At 37.2% G+C, this 24,345-nt stretch overlaps 1 protein-coding gene across 1 annotated transcript in view; it reads left to right on the forward strand.

Moving 5' to 3' along the window:
- LOC104164965 (calcium-activated potassium channel subunit alpha-1-like) overlaps window positions 1-24,345 on the forward strand; it is a 96,990-nt gene that overhangs the window by 45,083 nt on the left and 27,562 nt on the right. The window contains exon 5 of the mRNA XM_009704459.1: window positions 2,377-2,569. Within this exon, the coding sequence (XP_009702761.1) occupies window positions 2,377-2,569 (193 nt within the window). The remainder of the gene's footprint in view (window positions 1-2,376; window positions 2,570-24,345) is intronic.

The raw sequence follows: 24,345 nt of genomic DNA on the forward strand, positions 1-24,345 counted from the left end.
TTTCACAGTTAAAAATAAATCAATGATGGATGTAACCTAAACTGAATAATTGGGAAAATAGCTATAGAATGGAAAGACTGCCTTCACTTTTTGATTAATTCAGGCTGTAGGTCTTTGTTACTGTAAATGCAGTTTTAGTGTTAGCCCCTGGCTTTTTTCTGCAAACTGATCCAAGAGATGGTGTCACAAGATTCTCTGCTGTCACAAAAATGGTGTCAGTATCAGATTTGGTCAGTTAATATCCTCCTCTTCCTGCCAATCGCTTTTAATTCCAGTCACTGTGAAGGCTAAAGACTAAGCAATCAGAATGAAATTGATAGTACTGTTGAACTGTGAAGCAGAATAGAATCCAACTACCACTTCCAAACTATCCAGTATATAATGTGTATCCATTATTATAATGCATATTTGTAAAGTTTCGATTCTGAATTCTGAAGAGACATTAAGGAAATGTACACCACCTTTACATTTCCCAATCAGTTTGCATCAAAATTTAGAGTAGTTTTGGACTAATTTGAAGTTAAACAGTGTAAATAGTTAATACACCTTTAAAAATACAGAATATGTAAAGGAATTGTATCTTACACAGTAACCAAAGGTGCTGAAGACCACACCAATCTCCTTACTGCTTTTTCTTTTTTTTTTTTCTTCCCCTAGCCTATCTGGTTCAAAATGGTGATATAAAGTTAAAAATATCACCATTATTCTAATCTAATTATACTAATTTAAAACTCTACTGAAGTATCTGAGATCATACTGGTAGGAATCATGTGTTAAAGGGAGGCCACTCAAACTCATTTCCTAATTCTCTGTGCTTTGGTTCACGAGGTAAAACTTGCTGCTGATATCTGATGGGGATGTGGTTACAGCTGAATATAAGAACAGTTTTTCTGGTTTAAAAAAAAGGTGGAAATTTAATTTAAAGTCTGTATTAAAAGAGGCATTTAAGCTGCTGAGTAAACTCTTAAAAAGTAGGCAAATGCCAATTTTAAATATCCTTAGGCAGCCTTAATTCTGTCCCTTTGCATAAAATCATTAGGTGTAAGCCTTTAATTAATGACATGATTGCATATTATTTTTCCCCACAGGAATCCTGCTTCACTTGGTGCACAGTACAGACACAAAGGGCAGAATTAAGGTGGCAGGAATAATTGTATTCTAACTTTTGAGCACTTTATAACTACATCATATCTGTTTGATATATACTGTTTTCCACAAGGTTTCATGCCTCAAATTATTGAAAGTAACATGGAATAGTCAGGCTGGTATCTGAAACTAGGTGGCAATCACTGAATAAGAATTGAACTCTGCCTTCACTTTCTGCATTTTAAATTCACTTTTGCATTCAATATTCTCAGTGGAGTTCAGGAGACGTTCACCATGAGTGATCAGGAGATGGAAGAGTAGGGTCTTGACTCGGTTTTATGAAAGTTGTTGTGTGACAAGGGGACAGCTTAGTCTCCTCATCATCATTAGGGTCTGGGTACCAAACCATGTGAGGCAGCTGAGCAGAATCTAGTTTCCATAAAAAAACTTTTTTTTTTCCTGGAACTTGTAGCCCATGTGACATAGACTTAATATTCTGTAGCTAGAGATGTGGACTGTTGGATGTGAAAGGCAAACGTTATCTTTAAACAAAACATAATGGGTTAAGTGTCATTTCTCAGTTGTGTTAACCACAACATTTCATTTTAATTACTGCATTCTCTGATTGAGAATTGTGGAAGCAGGGAATGTTGCATGAGTTGTACCCCTTAAGATAAAGTCTTGTTTCTGTTTCAAAGGGTTTAATCACACAACTTTGAAGATCAGTGTGTTTTCATTCTAGAAGCACCAAAAACATGCATTGAAAAGGATTAACCTTTTTTGTGTGTTGCTTCAGGTAGAAAAAAATAGCTTTATCCTGATTGCATTTCAAATGTGTAGGACAGATAATGCTTTCGTGTTTAAATTGCTATTCTTTTGCCCAAGACCATTGTGACTTGGTCATAGATAAATAGATGTTTAAAACACACCCCTTGTTATATTCAGAGAGCCAGAGGTTACCACACAATAGCAACTTAAATCAAGACAATTTCAAGTCACTGATGAGATGTAGAATGCTGGCATTATTCCTGTTTCTTGTTTGTTAGTAATAGCTTGACTGAGTATTGAGACTGAACCTAAAATGCTGCCATCAGCACCAACTACCCTTTAGATTAGCACACATCTCCTATTCCCTGGCACATAGTTAGTCCAGCTTAATGTCAGAGCATAAAAAAGATACTTGTTAAATAATTTCCCAAAGCTCCTTCTCAATCTTTAATTTGTTTTTCTTTTTTTCCTTTCTTGCCCCCCCCCCCCCCCCCCGCCCCGCTTTTTTTCTCTGTGCCGAAGGGTACACCATTAAGTCGGGCTGATTTAAGGGCTGTCAACATCAACCTCTGCGACATGTGCGTTATCCTGTCAGCCAATCAGAATAATATTGATGATGCTTCGCTGCAGGACAAGGAATGCATCTTGGCGTCACTCAACATCAAATCTATGCAGTTTGATGACAGCATTGGGGTCTTGCAGGCTAATTCCCAAGGTAAGGACTGCCCTATAATACTTCTCTGCAGTGCCTACAGGGGACAGGACCTGGCAGGAAGAATATCCCTCACTCAGTAATTCAAAGAGCCCTACATCAGCTTGCTTGACAGTTAAACCTGCTGATTGGTATGATGGCTTTTAAAGGGACAGTCACATAGTTTCTCTGCTACATCACAAAGCACATCTTGTAGAGGAAAAATGAATGAACATGAAACTGGCATTTTTTCTCATTAAAAATTTTTCCTAAAAAAAAAAAATAAAATCATTCCCTTCTCACCCTGCCCTGCTCTTTGGCTTTCTTACCAGGGCAGTTGCTGTTATATAGCCAAAGCTTACTCATACTCACTTTGGAATATCTGAAGCTTCTGTCTAACAAGGTTTCTTTTTTATGTAAAGCACATTGCAGCCACAGAGAAAAAGAGCTGAGTAATACAAGCCAAAAAGTAAAATAAAAAGAACAAGAATTTCAAATTGTCTTTACAGTTCCTGTGCCTTCTTGCTCAAAAACCCACTTAGAATTAACTCAAAACTGATTTCTTCCCATGCTTTGACATGTAGTCATCCCATTTAAGGAAACTGAACAAAAACCTTGAGTCTTTGCTGAGAGTAGGGGACTGATTCATGGGTAGCCAAAGGCTATTTTACACCAACTGTGCTTGTGCAAAGCAGCTACAAAGCAATCATAAGCACCCTGGCAATGACTATCAGTGTAAAAACAATCATCTTCCCATCCCTGAAGGGTCTTGCAACTTATGCAGCTGAAATCCTACCTATGATAAACCTATTAATGCCGCGGTAAATGTTCCCTCTGGTGCTAGCCTTGCTATAAATGTAGGTGTAGAAAGGATAGTGCTTTGGTTTGCAATTTCCCCGTGAGCCTGACCTAGAGCTGGTTTTCCCTCAAGGACTGTGAGAACTAAGATTAAGTTTAGTTTTTCCTCTTTACACTCTAATCAGGAAATAGGAATTATGAGCCAAAAATCAGAGGTGGTGGTGTAACTTCTTGAATATGGAAACTTCTGGAATGTGGAAATTTCTTTCTTAGAATCAGCAGTAAAACTGTGTCCCCTAGTTTGGCTAAAACAGGGCTATTTCTCCTTTCCATAGTTTTTTCTTCAGTTAAGTTTCTTCTAAGTAACTGCACTTTCTGAAGTTAGGTACATGTTTTTCAGAGAGTATCTGCTTCCAGAATTGATAATGCTTGATGCTTATACTTGTTACTAAAGTAACAGTGAGATTCATATGCAGAAAGGCCCATGTTTATACTTATTCCTATGGGAATCAAGGTCACTACTGGCTCTCTTATGTTAACAAGTGAAAAGATGTAAAAGGGTCACACCTGCTGAAAAGTGCGGATGGGACAGGTGACCAAAAACTAACCATCAAGGTATTCCATCCCATACATGTCATACTCAGTATAAAGCTAAGCAATCATGGGGGTCAGGCTTTCTTCTTTCATGGCCGGCATCCCTATGAGACCCTGCTCATTCTCCTGCCTCTGATCCCAATCCGTGTATTCCTGAATCTGGTTCCTGTTGGCTGTGGAGTCCAATCCAGGACATCTGGGTACCTGCCTTGCTGCAGCAGCTGTGTGAGCCACCACGGCCTGCAATTTCCTGATCATTTTTGGGAAGTTCAGTATTGGGTTTGTATTTTTTGTCTTTTATTTCTATTTTTATTAGTATTGGTATTATTACACTATTTTTCATTGTTATTGTTTTATTAAGGTAGTTTTAATTTCCAACCTGTAAGTCTCTCTCCCTTTTCTTCTTTCCTTCTCCTTCCCTTTCTGGGGGAAGAAAGGGGTTAATAGAGAGCGTCTGCCATCTTCTTTAAGTTCCGGCCCAGCATTAAGTGGTGACACTGTGGAATTTAATACTGGAATTAAATTGTACGAGGAAACTAAAAGTTTGCAATTTTCAAAGTCAGATTGGATAGTTCTCTGGATAACAAGTAGATTTAGAGAAGAGGAAGGAACTGGTTTTTTGAATCCCATGAGTTTTTGAAGTTTCATATCTGTGACCTGGAAGCAATACAACCCCAAATATTTTAGTTCTTCCCTTAAAAATTTGCAGGACTGACTTGCTCACACTATGATAACTTATAGTCATGATTAGGAAACTCATTGCAGAAGTGGAAGACAGGCATGGAGGTTCCTTGTTTTGCTGATTTAGACGTGGGATTTGAAATTTTGTGTCTCAAAACCAAATGCGTACTTTCACTACCAGGCTATTGGCTATTCTTTGGTGGGTCTCTCTCAGTCTCCTATCACACATGTAATTAAAATCATCAAAAACCAGGATCTGTTTGTCTTACCCCTTTCCTCCCTTCCTTGCTGTTCTTGAGCAGTCTGAGAGAATTGCCTTCTTCTGCCTTTGCTCAGAGGTTAGCAATATTTCCGAGACTTGACTGTTATATTTTACCTTTGGGAGTACACTGTATCTTAGACCATCCCTGAATGAGCATGGAAAAACCTAGCAATGTAACAGTCTTGTACACCACATAAACACCTGTCATTTTTTACTGTCCATCCTTGGAGGTATTCAAGACCTGACCGCATAAAGCCGTGAAGAACCTGATCTGACCTTACAGCTGACCCTGCTTTGAGCAGGAGGTCAGACTGGAGACCTTCTGTTGTCCCTTCCAGCCTGAATTGTTCTATGATTCTATAATATCCAGGCTGCTGCTACAGCATAGCTCCTATAGGCCAGGTAATGTAGACTGGGGCCATTCAGCCCTATTCAATGTTGGTGATGCAGAGAAGCTGTGGCATAATAGATTAGCACATACTTTGAAATTTTGGACGTTTTTTCAGGTAAATATCAGTCTGCATGTAAAAAAAAGGTGACTCTCTCTGTAGCTTTTCTGGGAAAACAGTGCAAAACATAAGGCAGGTCACCAGCTGCCTATTTTAGTTGGGAGCACTGACTAGGAAGGGGTTCTTCTAAAACCAGTTGCTTCAGAAATTATTTATCTTCCCAGTATATGCTCTACTTGTGGTATCTACAACTCCTGAATTGGTTGCAATGCTTTCAGTACAGTAAATTTTCTTGAAAGACCTTGAATACAATGGTTAGACTGTCAGAACCAATTAGATCAATAGATAGCACAAACTTTACTGGAAATTATATCCAATGTGACATTTTTGTCTATGAAATGCAGCTCGAACCTACAGTGGACACAGCTATCATGACAATTATATAAACCATGTGATTCAACCTTTGCTGGTCAACAACCAACATACTAGATCCACCTCACAGCTCCTTACTGGCAATTAAGTACCTTTATTTACAGAGCGACTGTCATTTTACTTTTGCTTAAACGTTTGTGTATTATTTGACATACTTATCCTTAACACATTAGCTGGTACAAACCTTAGGTATTGCCAATCTGATTTTTTATACATCTGAACGTATGATTTTGAATTAAGACATTCCTCACCAACACCATCCTTTGAAAAAAAGTTCTTTTATGTGACTTCTATTACTGATCATAGAAAACCTGGATGTGTGGAAGAATGTCAGTTGACCTGTGACAGGATGTTGAAAAAAGAAGAAACAAAACAAAATACGTGAACAACCTGAAAAACATATGGGCTAAGATGTGAGATTTTTGGTGAAGGATTTAACAGTGTAATCTTAACCTTGCTATTCTAAGTAATAAGCTAGTATAATTCTGTAGTCACTACTAAGCAGTAGAATCTCATATGAGAACCTGGTACATAATTTATGTTTATGCCTCTGAAAAAGAAAAAAAGGATCTTTCCAGTTTTTATCTGTGATTATTTCACTCCAGTATCAGACAAAAAATGACACCAGTACAAGAAATGCACCATAAAAAGCAGGATGCAAATTTATTTAACCACCAGATAAGCCATGATCATTAGCCAGTGCTGAAGTACAGGGCCATGTCTATAACTCCTTTGTTCTAAGTTGGTAGCAGAAAAAGAACCTCCAAATTTGAGGATTTCATTCCCTTTTCCCCAGAGCCTCACCCTCGTCGCCTGCTTTAACACCAAAGTCACTTCCAGTCCTAGGCATGTAAGCATTCGTCACTAGCCAACCTTCTGTATCCACCCAAACATGTCCATTCCAAGCAGGGACATAGCATTGCACCAACTGAACCCAGATGCAATCTGAGAGGAAAGTCCTTGTAGAAGGAACAGGAAGGTGGACATATGACAGCAAGGCTTCCTGATAGAAAAAGTTCTGTAACAATAGGGCTGCCAATTCCCAATATTGGAAGTTAACTGCTGAAAGAAAGTCTACTGAATTCATCTGGTTTATATCAACAAAGGAATTTCTCATTACTAGTTAAAGATGAACTTAATATTCACACAACCTTTCTCATGCATGAACGAAGACTTGCTAGTGTCTCCTTATAGTGTTAAAATATTCCCAGGCTTTTGGACTGGGTAGCATTAATTATCTGGACCTTCTATAAGTAGTGTGACAACACTTTTGTCCTCTGCTCTGCCTGCCTTGAGTCTTAACTGATCCTGCCAGAGTTGCATCTTAACCAAACAGAGTGCTCTGCCTTGACCTCCTGAAGAAGAAAAAAATAGCTCACACTTCCAAGGCACAGAAAAAAAAAAATATTCTGGACCAGAGCTACAAAGGACCCTGGAGTACCCAGAGCAGATGACAGTAAACTAAGTTGTCAAATCTATGTTCATCATCAGCTGTCTAGCAACATATGACCAAACGCATGACTACATAGAGAACTGTGAATGGAAACAAGGTGCCTTCTTTAGAAGGAAAAGTTTACTAGCTGTTCTGGAAGGATTTGCTAGTCTCCTTTCCATAAAATGTGTAATTCTACTAAAAAAGAACAAGAAACTCTCTCAAATTGGACCTGTGTTGTTGAAAGCATTCTCTTGACTGTCTGCATTGAATGTTTCAAAGCTGACTGGGCAACTCCTTAGGTTCATTAGAGGTTAGGGGTGCAGACTCTGCTGTAGTGAAAATGAGCTTTTGGAAATCATCAGGGCAGTTTGTTGCCTTTGGGAGACCTAAATTCCAAGGACAGAAAGGCCGAAGTGTATCCCACTGAAGCTGGAGCAAACTATCAACTATCGCTTTCATTAAGATATCTCAGCATCTGAGATACAGAATACTGTAAAGTCGGAGCTTGGCCCACCTCTTCACAAAAAGACTCACAAACTCAGTCAAATATCTTACTTGTGAAAATGGAAGTTCTGTTTTTATCTTGCAGTTTCTCTTGGAGATGTTGACTATCTCCCTAGAAAGGTTTCTAAAAAGGTATATTTGTGATGGAGAAAAAAGTTCACCGTCAGATACTGGAGATCTGTTTTTATTGTCCCTTGATCCTTCCTGATTCTCATTCTGTCTCCTCAAATACAAAGTAAGATTATTTTCTCAGGAAGTACTTTGGAGAGAAGACCAAAGAATATTAGATCCATGTTAAGCATTTGTGCTCCTTAGCCATAACATTTTTCCAAAACACCCAGGAAGATTGAGTCTGGGATGGACTCTGCCTTGGCAGTTAGTTGGGAGAGCTCCAGTAATTCTTTCTTTCATTCTGTTGACCTTTGCATCCTTTCTTCTTCAAGTAGCATCTGTTGACTGTTCCCATTTAGTTTTTCGTGTTTCTTGTATTTTCTTTCAGATTCTCACATTGTGGGGATTTTACTTGTTGTTTTACCCACCAGATGAACAGGGCCCAACACAAGATATCTTTCGTCAGTTGTAACTAAAACTGCTATCTGACTTTCTTCCCCAAAACCAGAAAGACAATTATACTTAACCGTTTAGAGATTTATAAATACTGTACCAGAGTAGCCTCTGGGTAGTAACTTTAGATATCCAACTCAATAATTTTATTTTATTGGATAGTAATTTAGATCTTATTTTGAGTCCTATATAATAAAAGCAGTACATTTCATTAAAAAACACTTACTAAACAATAAAGAAAAGTGATCTTATGGCTCCAAGCAGGTCCTAAAGTACCAAAAGGGGAGACTGTATAGTAACATTTTTTCTATGGACATTACAAGACAGATCACAGTACAGCAGGGTAGGTGTATTTCAGCATAGTAACAATTGCAGCTGTTTTCTGAATGACTTCAACTTATGAGAATTTTCCCTAGGAACACGGTTTCAACAATGAGAGATCTTTTTAGGGCCTTCATTTACAGTTCTTGTAATAGATCCTCCAAAAAGAAAGAATAAAGAGGAAAAAATAAAGAGGGGATGAACTCCTGGGTAATACATCTCATACATCATGGCAGGATTCTTCTGTGGAAAATGCTATAAAATCAAGTAAACATACTCAGAATTTTACACACTGACTTTCAAGTGTAACAGATTACACAACTGAAAATAAGCTTGTACAAGTTTAGTTTCATTTGATCCCATTCCTTTAAAAATCACCTGTGGCTTCATCATCATTTTTTGTTGGAGTTGGCTTAAACATTGATTGAAAGGACAGAAACAGTTATCCACTGAGTTTCATTAGATTTATTTCACAATCTGTTCATTAATTCTTAAATTATTGCAATTTTTGGTGGATTTAGTCTCTCAATCTGCTGCAAGAAATTTCCTATTAAAACAAATTTGACATCTACTTTCTATTGTGTTTACAGGTAATATATTCTTTTTCACCTCTACCAATCAATAATTCTTGATTGTTTTATCTCTGGAATGTTAATAAAAGAGAGAGAACAACAATAGTATTATCACGATTGGAAATGAGAGAAAATTCTTAAACAAGAGGAAAGGATAAATACATCTGAAATGCTTGGTTGGCAAACGTTTTATGTCACTTTCAGAGATAACTGTATTGTAATGCTGTTAGAGATGTTTGGTGTGAGTGCAAAACAATAGTTTTATTCCTGAAGGAGGGTTCTTTGGTGAATGTTGAATCTTATTTCTCTTATGTTATAGTCATAAAGTTTTTAAGTGAAGATTTCAGAATATAGGATTTGATAGTCATAGATGCAGTTACTTTTTAGGCTGTTATGAAATTCAATATTCAGTGGCAACTCCGTCACTGTTTCCTATATTTAATTTGTTATATTACATGAAAATGTAGAAATAAAGAGCCTTACTTTTAAATACAGAAAATCTAATTCTACTTAAGCCAGCTAAATAATTTTAGAGTTTAAGGAGTTACTTAACCTCCTTAGGAAAGCATATGAGTCAATGTAGAATATTAAATGTAGGTGTAATATTAAAAATAAACAAATGAATAGTGCTGGCAAAAAGTGAAAGATTTGGGGTAATATTTTTAAGTATGAAAGTGAGCTATGACACTAACTTTAATCTTTTCAACTCTTAGATTCCTGTGTATTTTTGCAAATCAATGTAATTTAGGATGCAGAATGCTTGTTATACTTAAAGATAGCTCATAATTTCCTAAATCACACAGGCGTTTTGAGAAGTTTTCTCCTAGACAATATCAATCCTACCAGTCACATGTGCAAAAATGACAAGTATTTTGCATTGACCTCAGGGTTATTGGTTTGTCAGGATTGATAGTTTAGTGTAGGGGTTACACCTGATTAAGGATGTTTTTATGCTGTGTGTTTCTGAATGCTCCTTGTATTTTTCTACCATCAGTTGTTGCAAATGACAAAAATAATAATCCAATTAACATTTGCTACTTAGTTGATAGATTATTGTTTAACTAGCTGAATTTTGAAATGTTTGTTGTAGTTCAGTTTCATTTTCATTTTTCAAAACAAAGGCTGACCATCCTAAGTGATAAAGTTAATAACTGAAAAACGAGATAAGGTTATCCTAACTTACCAGCACATGTCCCACATCACCATTTGCTCACAAAAACATCCAATTTTTGAAGATGAGCTCACTGTGATAAATAACTCAGTATTACCTTTTTGCAACACGCACATAATTTCTTATCCTACAAGATGGATCAACTGAGAGCTGTTATTTATTTTATGGTAGCACACTGGAGCTCTAGATGGGATTAAGATCTTGTTGTCATAGTCCTGATATATACAAGAATAAAATATGGCCTTTGCCCTGGCCAGTTTACAATCTGATGCCTTGCTTGTTCCAAAACTCAAGTTATGTGCTCAATATTATACAGATTAATAAATCTCTCTGACTTAATGAAACTATCCACCCGTGTAAAGTTAGATTATGTGCAAGTCTTTGCAAGATTTGGACTTAAATAAACTAAAGAGGCTGGGCAGGAGAAAGGCTGTTAGCTTAACTTTGTTTCCTGTGCTATAGAAGCAGTGTATGTTGGGACCCTGCTAACCTTCCAGCCTTCACAAGAAACCCTTGACAGAAAAGTTCCCACCCAGCACTGTTTGCATTCCTTGTATTTTCCTTGCAGCTGGATGGTAACATTAGCTGCCGGAACTTACACATGCAGAGAACAGTTTCTTATCTCTCTCAAAGTTTTCCTAGGCAGAGAGAAAAACTATTAAGAAAAGAGGTTTTCAATTCTGTTGCTTATAAACTAAAAATATATTGGGGAATGGCTGGAGAGACACGTTTCTTTGACACAATTTCCCCGTATTTGAGAAATGCTGTAAGATCCTAGCCCAGATACCTTCAAGCTTTCACAATTCCCTCTTTCTCTTCTGCTTTCAAGATACCTTCTGCTTCAGCCAGAGAAAGATAAAACTGGGCAAAGGAGGTAGATAGTACAGTACATCAAGCACGTGATTTCACACTTAAACTATAAATATATTTAACAATCCCAAGCCTGTTATAAATTCATGGTGACTCTATTTTATTATTATTTGCTGTTCAACATCTTGAAAGCAAACCCCCTATTATGAAGGTGTACTATTTTGTGCATTTCTGATGCTGAGGAATAAAAAATCCCCACTCTTTTTATGAGCATTAATTATACACCAGGCAAGGAAGCAATTGCCTCTATGTTATGAAATATTAAATCATAATGCTTCCTGTTCCCAGATGTCCCAGAGATAAATACAGCAGTATTTTGAAGCCCCACTTGGAGCTGTTTTGCCTGCAAATTTATAGTTTTGTCTCCATTTTCAGAAAACCCTGTTTTATGTGAAGTATAGCACTCTTGGTAGTTTTTAAGGAGCAAACTCCTCTGGAGTTGCCTATGTAGGCAACAACTCTTATGTAGATTGCACACAAGGGATCTGAAGTTGAAAGGCTCCTTTAAGATGACAAATGTGTTGAAAGTGTTATTGTCTTTGATTGCATGCCTTACATCATCTGTATGTAGGAATAAGAGAGCTATACTTTATCTTTAGCCATTTTATAAATATTTAAGTCCTTATAGTTGCCTAAAGATATTAAAGCATATTTTACAGTAGTTGGAATATAAATATTATATATAGCACAAGATACCAAAGTAGTTTAATGAATTCATAATTTTCTGTTCACTTTTATTGGAATGTGTTTTATGTTCCAAAACTTCCATTTAAAGAATAAGAGACCATTCTGCTCCCTGACAAGATGTGAGCTAATAGTGAATGTTATCAAGGTTGCTTTAAATGATGATATGGGACTTTAATTAGCAAGAAGAAAAGGAACATGGATATTAGAATGTACTACACCAATTTCTGTGTTTTAACTTTAAAAAAAGTCTTTTTGAAGAAACCATTTGTTCTTTAAGTCTGTAAGAAATTTCAAGGTGATTTGCTTCTCTGTCTCTGTATTTTTTAAAAGTTCTTAATTGCAGAAGGAAATACATATCTAGGTTCAATTATACAAGAGTAAATTTTTTAAAATTTGAAGTCGAGTTTCTAAAATAACCGACCATAAAATCTTGTGACATTAGATGTATAAAAGGTCTGTATTTCATTGCCCCTTGAATACAAAGGTGTGTTGAGGTTGTAATTGTGAATCTTTCAAATTCCCTTTAAAAAAATAATTCTTTTTAATATTTCAGTTTCACTATTTCCCAGTAGGAGTCCATGCTGGGTAATGCTTGCTAATTACCCGCAGCAAAAGTAGACACACAATGCTGGTAAATTACCTGACCCTTTGCATTTTAATGAGACAACAAGGATTTCATGAAGTGATGTTGTTTCAGTGGTTAATGGTGTCAGCAATGTTGTAATTGTAGGCTGAGGCACATTAGCTGCACAACCACATGTAGGAAGGGTTTCTCTCGACAGGCCCTTTGGAGAATAGAACAGGGTATTATCATTAAGCCTATGTCATTTGCATGCTGCTAATCACTTACTTTATTATCTTGTGTATCCATTGTCTTTCTTTAATTGCTCTTTAAGTGAAAATTAAAAATAGTTCCAATGCCCATGATACTTGTGATAGCATCTTGATTATGAAGATAACTTCAAGAAAATGGAACATATAGATAATATATTACAGGATTACAAGATAGTTTGAAAGTTAGATACCATAGCAGGCAGCCTCCTGAGCATAATTCTGCTATCCTTCTTTGCTTCAATACTTATTGTTTGTTTAATAAATGGTTATTTATATGCATAAAGGTGATTGGTTTTTTTAAAGGACATACATGAACTCACAGATCAATGTCACTGTTTTTGCTTTAGTGTGGAAGAGATACAAAGCATCAATATCCCGCAGATTCCATCAGTCTAATAACGTTACAGGAGAAAGCTAGATTTTAGTTCTTTATTCTTTCCAGTTAAATTCTAGTCTATGGTATCCATTGTAGAAGACCAGAATCTGACACCAGATAGTGAGTTGCAGAACTTTGACAGCTTTAGGGTAAAACTTAAAAAATACTTAGCACTCTTTTATCAAGACAGACCTGTTGATTTTTGAGTTTGACATGGCTAAATTTGAGGCAGCCCAGACTTTCCATGATAGGCAGTCTCTAAAAGCTTGGTAGCTTCTGATTATCAAGAACCTTCCAAACCTTTCAGCATCTGCAGAGTTGGATACGCAGGCTGAACTGAGGTATGGACTTCATTTGAGGATCAATACTGCTGTGCTCCTAATAGTGTATTTTTGTAGCTTTTCTTTTCAATATCTGAACAAACCAAACCTGAAAAAGTACATCTATGGATTTTGCATATGGTATGGTAAGAATTTTTATTGAAGGAAGAAGGGTAAACTTTGTTCTTGACTAGTTATTGTGATTTATTTTTATTCAACACACCCCGATAACATTAGGATTACTGGGAATTTTTGTACTGACTTATTTGGATACAAGATTAAACTTATATAAAATTTCTGTAATGTCATAGGAATACTTGATCTTTTGCTAACTTTCCTCAGAACTTTAAAGTGGATGTTATGAAAGTATAATTGAGATTGGACCTGTCGTATTGATTTGAGGCTTAGTTGCTGGTTTAAATCTTGTGTTCAACTTTAAATGTCAAATACTCTTAATACTAATGCAGGAGCATGATTACTGGTTAGTATTGAGAGGCAAAGTATATCTACAGTGTAGGAGCATATATATTTTCTGTAAGTTTGACTTTACAGAGTTTTTGCTTAAATGCATAGGCTAGATTATGATGTGATTGGATGTCCTCACAGGATTTCCTGTTTCTGCTAAGTTCACATCATTCTGCTTGTTCTGTGACTTAGAAACGAGTCTCCAAGTGAGGGTAAAGATAGCCAGACATTTTTGAAATAACTCCTCCTCTAAAAAAAAAAAAAAAAGGAGAGGGATTTCACTGAAATCAGACAGTGCCATATGGGGGCTGAGAAAAGATTGGTGGAATTGTTTCTTGTTTGTTTGAGGACAGATGGATTGGATTAATAATGCTACAGTTATAGGAGGTATTCTTAAGAACAAATGTTCCATTAGTAACAAGTGTGAGCCTGCTCAAAACCAGTTTATGCTGTAACCAAAATTAAATTAAGAAAAGGTACTTGAACCATTTCGTTTAGCATACTAAACCATGTATTTTAGAAACTATATCTGTTGTAAATCCTCAATAATTTATGAATTTTTCCTGTTCTAACTTTTTATGTACAAAGAAGATGTCTTCCTAGAACAGTAACTTCAAATTTTCAGAAATTAATTCAGCTATATAAAATGATTCCTATTGAATCGATTTGTCTAATCTACCCTGGCTTGAAATCAGTGTTTGACAAGCTGCTTAAAATAATGTTTTGGTGATTTCTTTCTTAGAGAACTAATGTAAAAAAGATTTTTCCACATAACTCCAATTTAGCAACCTTGCTATTTCCAGTTTGATAAATGTGCCTAAGCAATCAGATAAATCTCAGATAATCTGTTATATCCTAGTTGATTTCGTTGACTGTGCCTTGCTAACAAATCTTCTTTAGAGTTCATAAAAAAGGGATTTTGCCACAAAATCTTGGAAAAGCGTTCTTTGAAGTATGGAGTTTTTAAACACAGATTTGAAGTCTTATTTACAACATTTTCTTAGCCAGACATGTGGCATGTAAAGTAATGTTCCCATTCTCAACTCTAGTTTATTTTTAGTGTCTAGCACCTACACTAATTTTACTAAAAACCAATGAAAATTACAGACTTTTTGTTTTTAAATTTCATCATTAGGTGTTGATGAGCCTAGTATGAGACTTAAAATTCATGAAAGGGAAGAAATGTCCTCATCTTTTTTCTTGTCAAACAGTAGAGACCAAGTTGACAGCTAGCAATGTGGAAAGGACCTAGAGTGTTTCCTTCCCAGCGTTCATGAGAGGATGGACTCGGGATTGAAGATCTCTCTGCTCTCCCTTGCTGATCAGTGAAGGGAGGCAGGGAACAGCAGTAGCTTCCCGAGCTTCTCTTCCAAGACTAGTACTTGTTTCTCCATAAGGCTTCCCTCAAGTGAGTCAAAGCAGGAGCTACCCTTTCATAAGGAATGGGAAGTCTGTCAGCGAAAAAGGTGGCGAAGTGCTTGTGTAAAGTATCTTGTGATGCACATTTCAAAATACTATCCGTGCCAGAAAGGGAGTTGATTCCACTTACTTGCTCGAGAAGTGCAACCTTACCTTTGTGTCTCCCAGGTTTCTCAACATTTGAGAATTTGATTATTATTAAATCTTCAATTAAATCTTCAGTTCAGGTCTTGAGTGGCAATGTAAACACTTGTCTGTCTGGACTTCCATTTTGAGCGAGACAGCTGTAGACTGAATTAGATAAAGAACATGCTTCTTAAAATTTGGAATCTATCTTTTTTTTTTTATTTATTTTATGGCAATGTGCTTTGCAGTATCAAATGTAAATAGGCCTTAAAATTTATCTGCAGATTTATATTTCTGATTGGCCCTGCCCAAAACCACAGATTCAAACTTCTTAAACTACCTCTCTAGCTACAAAAATCCACATTGCAACTTGAGTATTGATTCTTAGAATCCTATCAAATAAGAAGAAATAGACTAAAGGCTCTCAGAAATACTCAAAACTCCTGGTTGAAAGGACAGCTATTTCCACTGATATTGATACTAATGAAATTCAAACAAGGACATAAACATTTTATTTTTTTATCAACCCATTTAACTCTCCAGTAAGTAATAATGGGTAGGAAAGTTAATGTGTTGTTTAAGTGTTTATAGAGATTATGCCATCTTTAAATCCAACAGTAGTATTTAGATGCATGAATGATAGTAAATAGTCAGTATAATGCTGAAAATGAAAAAAACCCAACACTGCTTTCTGGAAATTTTCAGTATGACTGTACTGTGTGCTGCATACCATGGCATATATTTTATGGTTGCCACTTAATTTTCGCTACTTAAAGAATACCACATTATATTTTACTGTTATCATTGTCTTTACCAGCTTGGTTGCTAGTGTAATGGCTTTTGGATCCCATATGATAAAATAAATATGGAGCTGGTGTAGAGACACTTCTGCTGTTACTTCTTTAAATATAAGAAGACATTTGAACTATGAGACAGGCAAAACCCTTAAAGATTTTAGCAAAACCTCTAATGAAATAATATGAGTCATTCTATCATGATGAGTTATTTTTCTTTCTAAGATTAGTATTCACTAAGAGGGGAAAAACTGTGAGCCAAAATAGTGCAAACTGAACAACAGAAAGTTCATCTTTTCTTAAAAGCAGGCAGTACCTCACTGGTTTTGTGTATACTTTTCCTTTTTTCTGGAGGTACTTACCTTCCTATTACTTTATCGCGCATGACAGGCATGGTTTTCATAATGGCCAGTAATACTGTAGTTCTGAAGTGCAAATAATCGTGCTGATGGGATGATGTATGTGTTTTGAAAATATACTCCAAACCCTAGGATGGTATTTCCTTATTCCTGTTTCAAATTGGCTACCATATGTTATTTGCAAGGTTCAGATTAAACTGCAGCAGGGATGTATTAAGCTACCTTTTTGGATCAGGAGGGTTTTGTTTGAAGAAGTATACAAATACTCATTAAGCAATTATCATTCCCCACAGTGGTAACGACACCTGGATGTGAGTGATTTATTGTGCTTGTATGGAAAAGTTGGTTGAGTTAGTGTTATGCAGACTTACATAGTTCAAAACAACTTGATACTCATTTTCACACGATATCTGCTAAGATGTCTTTAACAGACCTGCTACTCTGAATTTGTGTGTGTTACAGAAGGCAGTATTTGAGTGACAGAGCATGACTGATTTTTTTTCCCCTATTTATGGTGTTCAATTTGGAGTTCTGGTAAAAAATTTTGGCTTGCATAGAACCTTTGTAGTGGTATGCTGAAAGCATGAATGCCAGAAGGAAATTCTTTGTTAAGCATCTCCTTAAAAAATACATTCATACACGAGCACAAAATCCACATTCCTTTACTCTGAGCGTTTAATCAAACGCTGAAGTTTTTAAACTACAAATTTAATCTTTGGGAATCACCTACATACTGTCACTTGACTATGTGCTTTTATGACAACCTGTCCACTAAAAAGTTGTGACAAGATTTGGTGAAATCTGGCGGGATTGGACATGGGCACAATATGCTTTCTAATTGGCACACTTTGCGAAGAGTTTCTTTTTTACATTACGGAGTAAGATGGGAGAGGAACTTGTGGATACTTGCAAATAGATTAGAGTGCAGGAAATGTGCAGGAAGCCTGTGGAGCATACCTGCCAGACAAATTAGAGGTGGTCTTGATCAGAATCCAACCTGTCTCAGAGCTCAGCTCTGGGAATCCAGTTCAGATTTCTTTGATAAAATGAGGCCTTAGCCTTCACAGTTAAATCTTTGATCCCCAAGACAGCCTTGAATGTGGGATTTTAGTTTTGACCCAGCCTATAGAGAACTTAATGACATTTTACCATAGATTTCCAGCTCAGTTCCAGCTTGAGTAATTTACAAGTCTGCTGGCACTATTTTAGCCCACACAGACCATGAAGTCGACCATAAGTAAGTCCAAGCTGATGGAAAAACAATATTGCTAGAAGAGAGTGACAGATGTTGATTATCACAAAATGTCTGTTTAAGCATTTTGTATGGATCCATTTCCGCACTGCATACACCTGAAATTTTTGTAGAAGTTACAAAGTAATTGTACTCAAAGATGTGGAATCATCTGCTAAAGAAATTGTTGGAATACATATTGCGAAAAATTACTGCTGCGGTTATTACTGTTGCTGCTCAGGGGAGCTATTCAGATGCCTCATTTATTGGAGCTTAATAGATTAAAAGTCCAAATTGAGTCTCATGATATAAACCTAATCAAATTCTAATCTGCATAATTTTCCCATAAGCAGCAATAGGAAATTCTTTAATTTATGTTTCAGTAGTTGCCAATCAAGTGTTGGACAACATTGTTACTTTTGTTTATCAAAATATTTTTATTGATTGCTTGCTATGACATCTGGCTTTGCTCTTCCTTTTTCACTAAGGAAAAATTTACTCTATTTGATATAACATAGGAGTTAATGACATAACATAGAGCCTCGCCTTACATGCCAATATATCATTTTTAACAGTAAGCTTTCCATTTTATTTGTAGTTATTGAATATCTGTCTCTAGGTATTGTAGCTTAATTTATTTGATAAGTTTTATTCAGCATATTTATTTATTTTTGCCTGAGGTCTAAATATGCAAGGTTGTTTAATGATTAAACTGAAAAGAATTTGGCATCATTTTATACTAAATTCTTTTAGCTGCAAACCTGTGCTACACTTAGATTCTACCAGCTTTGTGCCCTAGAAGTACCTAGTGTAGAAAACTATTGAATAGTAAATGGAGAGTAGGGACAATTAAAAAATGAAGTTTGTAATGAAAGTGGCTAAAACCACCAGAATTATAATTTCTGATGTTATTATGAATTTAAGTGTATTCTGTAATAACTGCTGAATGAACACGTTACTATTTCTTCTCTCTCTTTCCAAACGTTTGTATAGTTCTAGTCATTCTTTCTGAACAAAATAAGACATAGCAATGAGAAAAAAGTCTGTGAGAAGTAGCCAAACTACTCTCTAGCACCTGGACAGTAGTATTAGGAGTAGGTGCACTTAGAGATCCAATCCACCAGAAAGAATGAATAGTCACTTACCACCAAGAAAAATATTTCCAATAGAAGACAATGTGAGAGAACTAAATGCTTTCCCAACAGGAGTAGGCTTTGGAAAAGCAGGTTCATAACAACAGAGAAAGGGGGAAAAAGGAGATGGAAAACCAAAGATGACATTACAATTACAAAACAAAACAAGTATTTAATAAATCCAAAGTACATGGTATATTAGAAAGAGTTAAAATATTCTCTGACCAGTTTGTAAAAACATAGGATAAAATTAATGTGAACACATCCCAAGCAATAGGGTAAGTGTGAAGTAGTTTGAAGCCAATGTTCTCTGCATTCTAGTCCTTTGTATTTTACTGTGTGTTGTCCTAGGTGGTTTCAATTAGAGAATTACCCAGTCATTCCTCTGTTTCTGGAGATGGCTTAGAAAACAGATGCTTAAAGACAGCTACAAGATGGTGTTAACTATCAGGCAGTAAACTCCTGATGACCTATCCCTTCTTCTTATTGCACAATGGGGAACCTGCAGAGTGTCTCAGTTTAATTTCCCTTTTTGATAGCCTAAAAGCCCCAAACAATTATCCTGGTTTGCTTGGCTGTAACCGTTATGTCTGTATTCATAGCCCTCATAGGTTTCTGTGATTTACTCTTCTCTATGCCATACAGTGATTTAAAAAAAAAAGAAGTTGTTTTCCTAAGTTTTACACTTTTGGAATTGTTTGCTTATGCACTAGAGACTGAATAAGAAGTCACTGATGTATTCTTGGAGTACATTTGATGTTCCCAAGACAGATGTGTATAAAAGAAGATGGCTGCATTGCATAACAAGAGTTCTACTTCAACCTTGGCTTTATTGGCTGGAAAAAAAAAATAATAGGCTATGTCAGGCCAAAGAAATCAATAACCTAGGCAAAAACTTGCTTAGAGCTTTGTGAAATTGCTATAGGACTGAAAAAGTAAGGATGAAGATTCAAAAAAGGGAAATTTAATTTTGTTTTTCCTTTACCAAATATAAAAATGAATTCAGTAAAATTGTGCTTGATTCTACTGAGAGTGAGAAGTTCTTATCAGACTAATACTGACCAGGAGTATTTACTGTATAGAGAAACAAAATTTCCATTCTAGCAGACATGAGAGAAGTGCTATGGCTAGTAACTATGTATTATCTCATTTAAAGTGAGCAAAACAGCAGGGAGAGAACATCAAGGCTATGCTCTGCAAAGCATTAGTAAAGAAATCCTGGGTTTTTTGGTAGCTTTGGGTTGTGTGAGCTTGTGGTGAACTTCAGCATAGCTATGACTTGGGTAGTTACCACATGAGATTTTGTGGAAAAAACAAACAAACAAACAAACAGGCAGTTTCAGGTGGACTTCATCTTGATGTTTTGTGTGTGTTTGATAGTGAAACTCAAAGTGATGCTTAAGCTGGGAAAAGGCTTGTGTAAATGCCTGTGAATAAACCCCTATGTTATACATGATTCTGCACTATGCTTAAAATATAATGCTATTTCTAACATATTATGCTGTTCACAATTGAAAATGGAAACAATGTGGTATTATTCAATGTTAACCTCAAGAAGATGAAACTCAAATCCTTCTCTTGATCTTTGTTTTCAAAGTTTAATCGTGCCTCGCTAGAGCAGCACAAGAACCAATAAATCCTTTACACTTTCAGCATGAGGGACCACTAACCCACCCGGAAACAGTTCTCACTCTTTGGGGAGCAGAAACTAGCATTGATCCCACTGCCCTGTGCTTTCATTAGAGCTGTGATTTGGACATTGTCACTATAGGTTTCTGTAATTCAACAGTATGGGAACGAGCAGATGTTAGAGAAGAACAGTTTCTTGGGAGGAAGATGGCAGCTTGTTCTCTGTAACTGTCTGCAGTGCTTCGGTTCCAAAGCATTGGAGGGTTGTTACAATTGAGAAAGCTATCCTTCTTCACCCTCCACTCTCTGTAGATTCACCTTGGCCTATGTTTGGGCCCAGAGCATCTCTGAAGATGCTGCAGTCTCAGAGAGCTGGGAGCTTACACAGTCACATCTGCTCTCCCACATTCCTCTCCTTTTCTAGAGCTTTAGAGATGACCTCCAAGAAATTATTAGATCATCAGGCACAAATTACAGTAAAAGTCAGAACTGAACCCAAAATTTAGAATTTCCAGGTTCTGAGGCCAAACTACAACTCTGTGTCTCAGACCACATTGGACGTTGAAGCCAGAACTGTTTCTAAATTGAATGACTGTAACAGATTCCCATGAATGTCAGCAGCTCTTTAGCTGCATGACTGCTGCTGAACTTTCCAGGTATACCCAAGTGGCTGTGCTTTGGAGAATAACAAGTATAGTCTATCGTTCAATTGAATTCACTGGAATATTAATGGACATTGTCAGCAAACAGTAGCAAAGGGATATAGCTATGAGGTCCTTTTGTAAGAGAATTATTTCTTTTTGGCTGGCTCTGCTTAATGAGAATCCTTGTCCCATATTCCTGCATGATAACTTGTCGGGGGTGTGTTTGGCAGTTCACCACCTGTGTGTTATTCATATACGCTCAAAATATGATTCTTGTTTCATACTTCTTAGATGAGCCAGAGCTAGTTAAATGTATATAAGCTTTCAAAATTACATTTTTGAGGACTTTAGTGAATACGTTACCCAGTGAGTCCCATGGCACCTTTCCCTAGAATAGCATTATTTAAAAGGCACTATGAATTTACACGGCACTTTAATGACAAGGCCACAACCTTTACATCTGCCAAGTGTGTTTCCAGTTTGGGAAACTGCATTCTGCCTGCATAGAGTTCCAGTTTAGTAAAACATACATCTTTGAAAGGGAAGGGAGGCAAAGAGGAAAGGGACTGGAGGATCATAAAGGATCCATTATGATCTTTAGAATGAAATATATTTTATAAATGTAACATAAAAATCTGGTTGGAGAATATTCTCATCTGGGTCTCAGTGAAGTCAGTGGAACAGAAGCAGTGCACATCCAACAGCCAAGTTTGTTTCTACATTAAAACACCGGTAAACCTTTACTAGCTCCTCAGCAAACTAAAAGAATATGTTTACTGCTATGTAGGGCAAATCTTACTGCATTTCATGGGACATTACTCAGTCAAGTGAACTGCACAGGAGCAAAAACCAGTGGTTTATGGCCAGCACAATCAGCAGATCACTTGGCCATCAAGACCAGTTGGTCCAAACAACATGTAAGCAGGGCAAACTATAATTTCTACTGCTGCTTTCATTGGGCAGAAGGCATGTTAAACCATGCCAGTATTCCTTAATTTTGAACTTCATCACAGTGCCACTGTGGCTCCCAGAATAACTGCTTGTTACTGCTGAGCCACAGTTGGTGCCCCCCTGAGCTCCTGAGAGGACCATGGATCAGCCTGGCTCAGGAGGCTCAGCTCTCACAGAAGCCCAGTACTGCTCATCACTTTGTAGGTGGTGTTTCGTAAGAGACAAGGAGAGGTCACGGCCAACTGGCCCTGCTGAGCTCTGAGCTGGGCAGCACCTGGATCCCCAGTAACTCTTGGAAAAAAGAGCTTACTTCCTTGTGGGGAGCAACTTTCCCCAAGGTGGTTCTTCCACAAAGATGAGAACATCTTAAAGAGAGGGGATCTTGCCTCTAATGCAATTGTTTGGTTGTTTCACCTACTTTTGTGAGCAGTAGTATGCCAGAGGGAACTGGGAAATATTTCTTTGCACAGAATCAAGATGATGAATCAACTGGCTGCTTTCTGCAGAGAACTAGCTGAGGCTCAAACTCCTTCAGAGCAGGTAGCTGTGTTAGGGTGCGGGAGTCCCTGCCTCTTGGAGAGGGAGGGCAGAGGGAGGGCAGCAGTGACTCCCGGCTGCCAATCCTGGATGATTTTGGGCACATGAGGAGCCCAGAACCCGTGTTCCTCTCAGAGGCATCATATATTTAATCCCTTGTTTGGCAGCATCTTCTTTCAGAGAGGGACAAGGGCTTGCTTCCTCCTATTGTCCAAGCCATTTCCTTGGTTTGATAAAGGACACCCTATTGCTCTCTACAACTGCCTGAAAGGAGGCTGTAGCAAGGTGGATGTCAGCCTCTTCTCCCAAGTAAGCAATAGGACAAGAGGAAATGGCCTCAAGTTGCACCAGGAGAAGTTTAGATTGGATATTAGGAAGAATTTCTTCACTGAAAGGGTTGTCAAGCACTGGAACAGGCTGCCCAGAGGAGTGGTGGAGTCAGCATCACTGGAGGTATTTAAAAGTCACGTATATGTGGTGCTTAGGGACATGGCTTAGTGGTGGACTTGGCAGTGTTAGGTTAACAGTTGGACTTAATCTTAAATGTCTTTTCCAACCTAAATGATTCTATGATTCTATGGTTATTGTGGTGGTTGTCACTATAGTCGATGGTGGTGGGTTGACCCTGGCTGGCAACTAAGCCCCTACCCAGTCTCTTGCTCACTTTCCCCCAGTGGGATGGGAGGGAGAAGCAGAAGGGCAAAAATGAGGAAAAAACTCATAGGTTGAGGTATAGACAGTTTAATAAGTGAAGAGAAAATAAAATAAACCAAACCAAACCACAAAAACACAAAACTCAAGTGATGCAAAGGCAATCACTCACCCAGTACAGTAATTTACTGTTGGACGCAGTGGCTGCAAGAGCAGATATGATTGTGCTGCACCTTACCTCCTAATTATTGGCAAAGACAATTTCCTTCTCCAGAAGCCCCGCACTGTCATTGTGTTTCTTTACATAGGGACTGTGCTCAGGCTTGCACAGGCTGTGTGAATTTTACTGTAGAGGTTGATCCTGTTAAACAATTGTAGCCACAGCTCCCTCAGTTTGTTGAACAAGGAGACACTGTAGTTATAAGATCACAACTATAAGCCCTGTTTTACGATTTTTATGAGCGTTAATGGAACAAGATTTGGGGACTGAAGGAAAAAATGGACTATGAAAAAGAAAAGGAGGCTGTGAGGAAAGCATGTCATTTGTAAATGAATACTCTGTGCAGAGGAATTGAGTCTTTTCACAGCTGAAAATGGATCTTAAATCTGATGCCTTAGCTTGTTTCAGCTTCTGTAATGAAATAGAGTTCTCCTAATACCCTGTGACCTGAATTCCTCCCTGCTTTATGGGTACTATTCCTTGACGTACAAACCTGTATTTTCTCAAGTCAGCATTTGATGATGGATGTCAAAATACAGGTCATGTACTATGCATATAGCATTACCGATTTAAGGTGTTTACTTGTCAAGTTGAAGAAATTCAGAAATGTCACATTCACTGAATCTGCACAGCTGTCACTTGTAGTTTTTCATGCCTTTAAATGAAAGTTCTGATAAAGCAGGTTAGTTTTCCTGCACTTTTTCCCCCCTCTCTTCTGGAGGAAAAAAGTAGAGAGCTTATGTGTAGAATTTACATTCTGACTTAGGAGCA

Source organism: Cariama cristata, unplaced genomic scaffold (genome assembly GCF_000690535.1).
Source record: "Cariama cristata isolate BGI_N322 unplaced genomic scaffold, ASM69053v1 scaffold360, whole genome shotgun sequence".
In the NCBI taxonomy this organism is placed as follows: domain Eukaryota; kingdom Metazoa; phylum Chordata; class Aves; order Cariamiformes; family Cariamidae; genus Cariama; species Cariama cristata.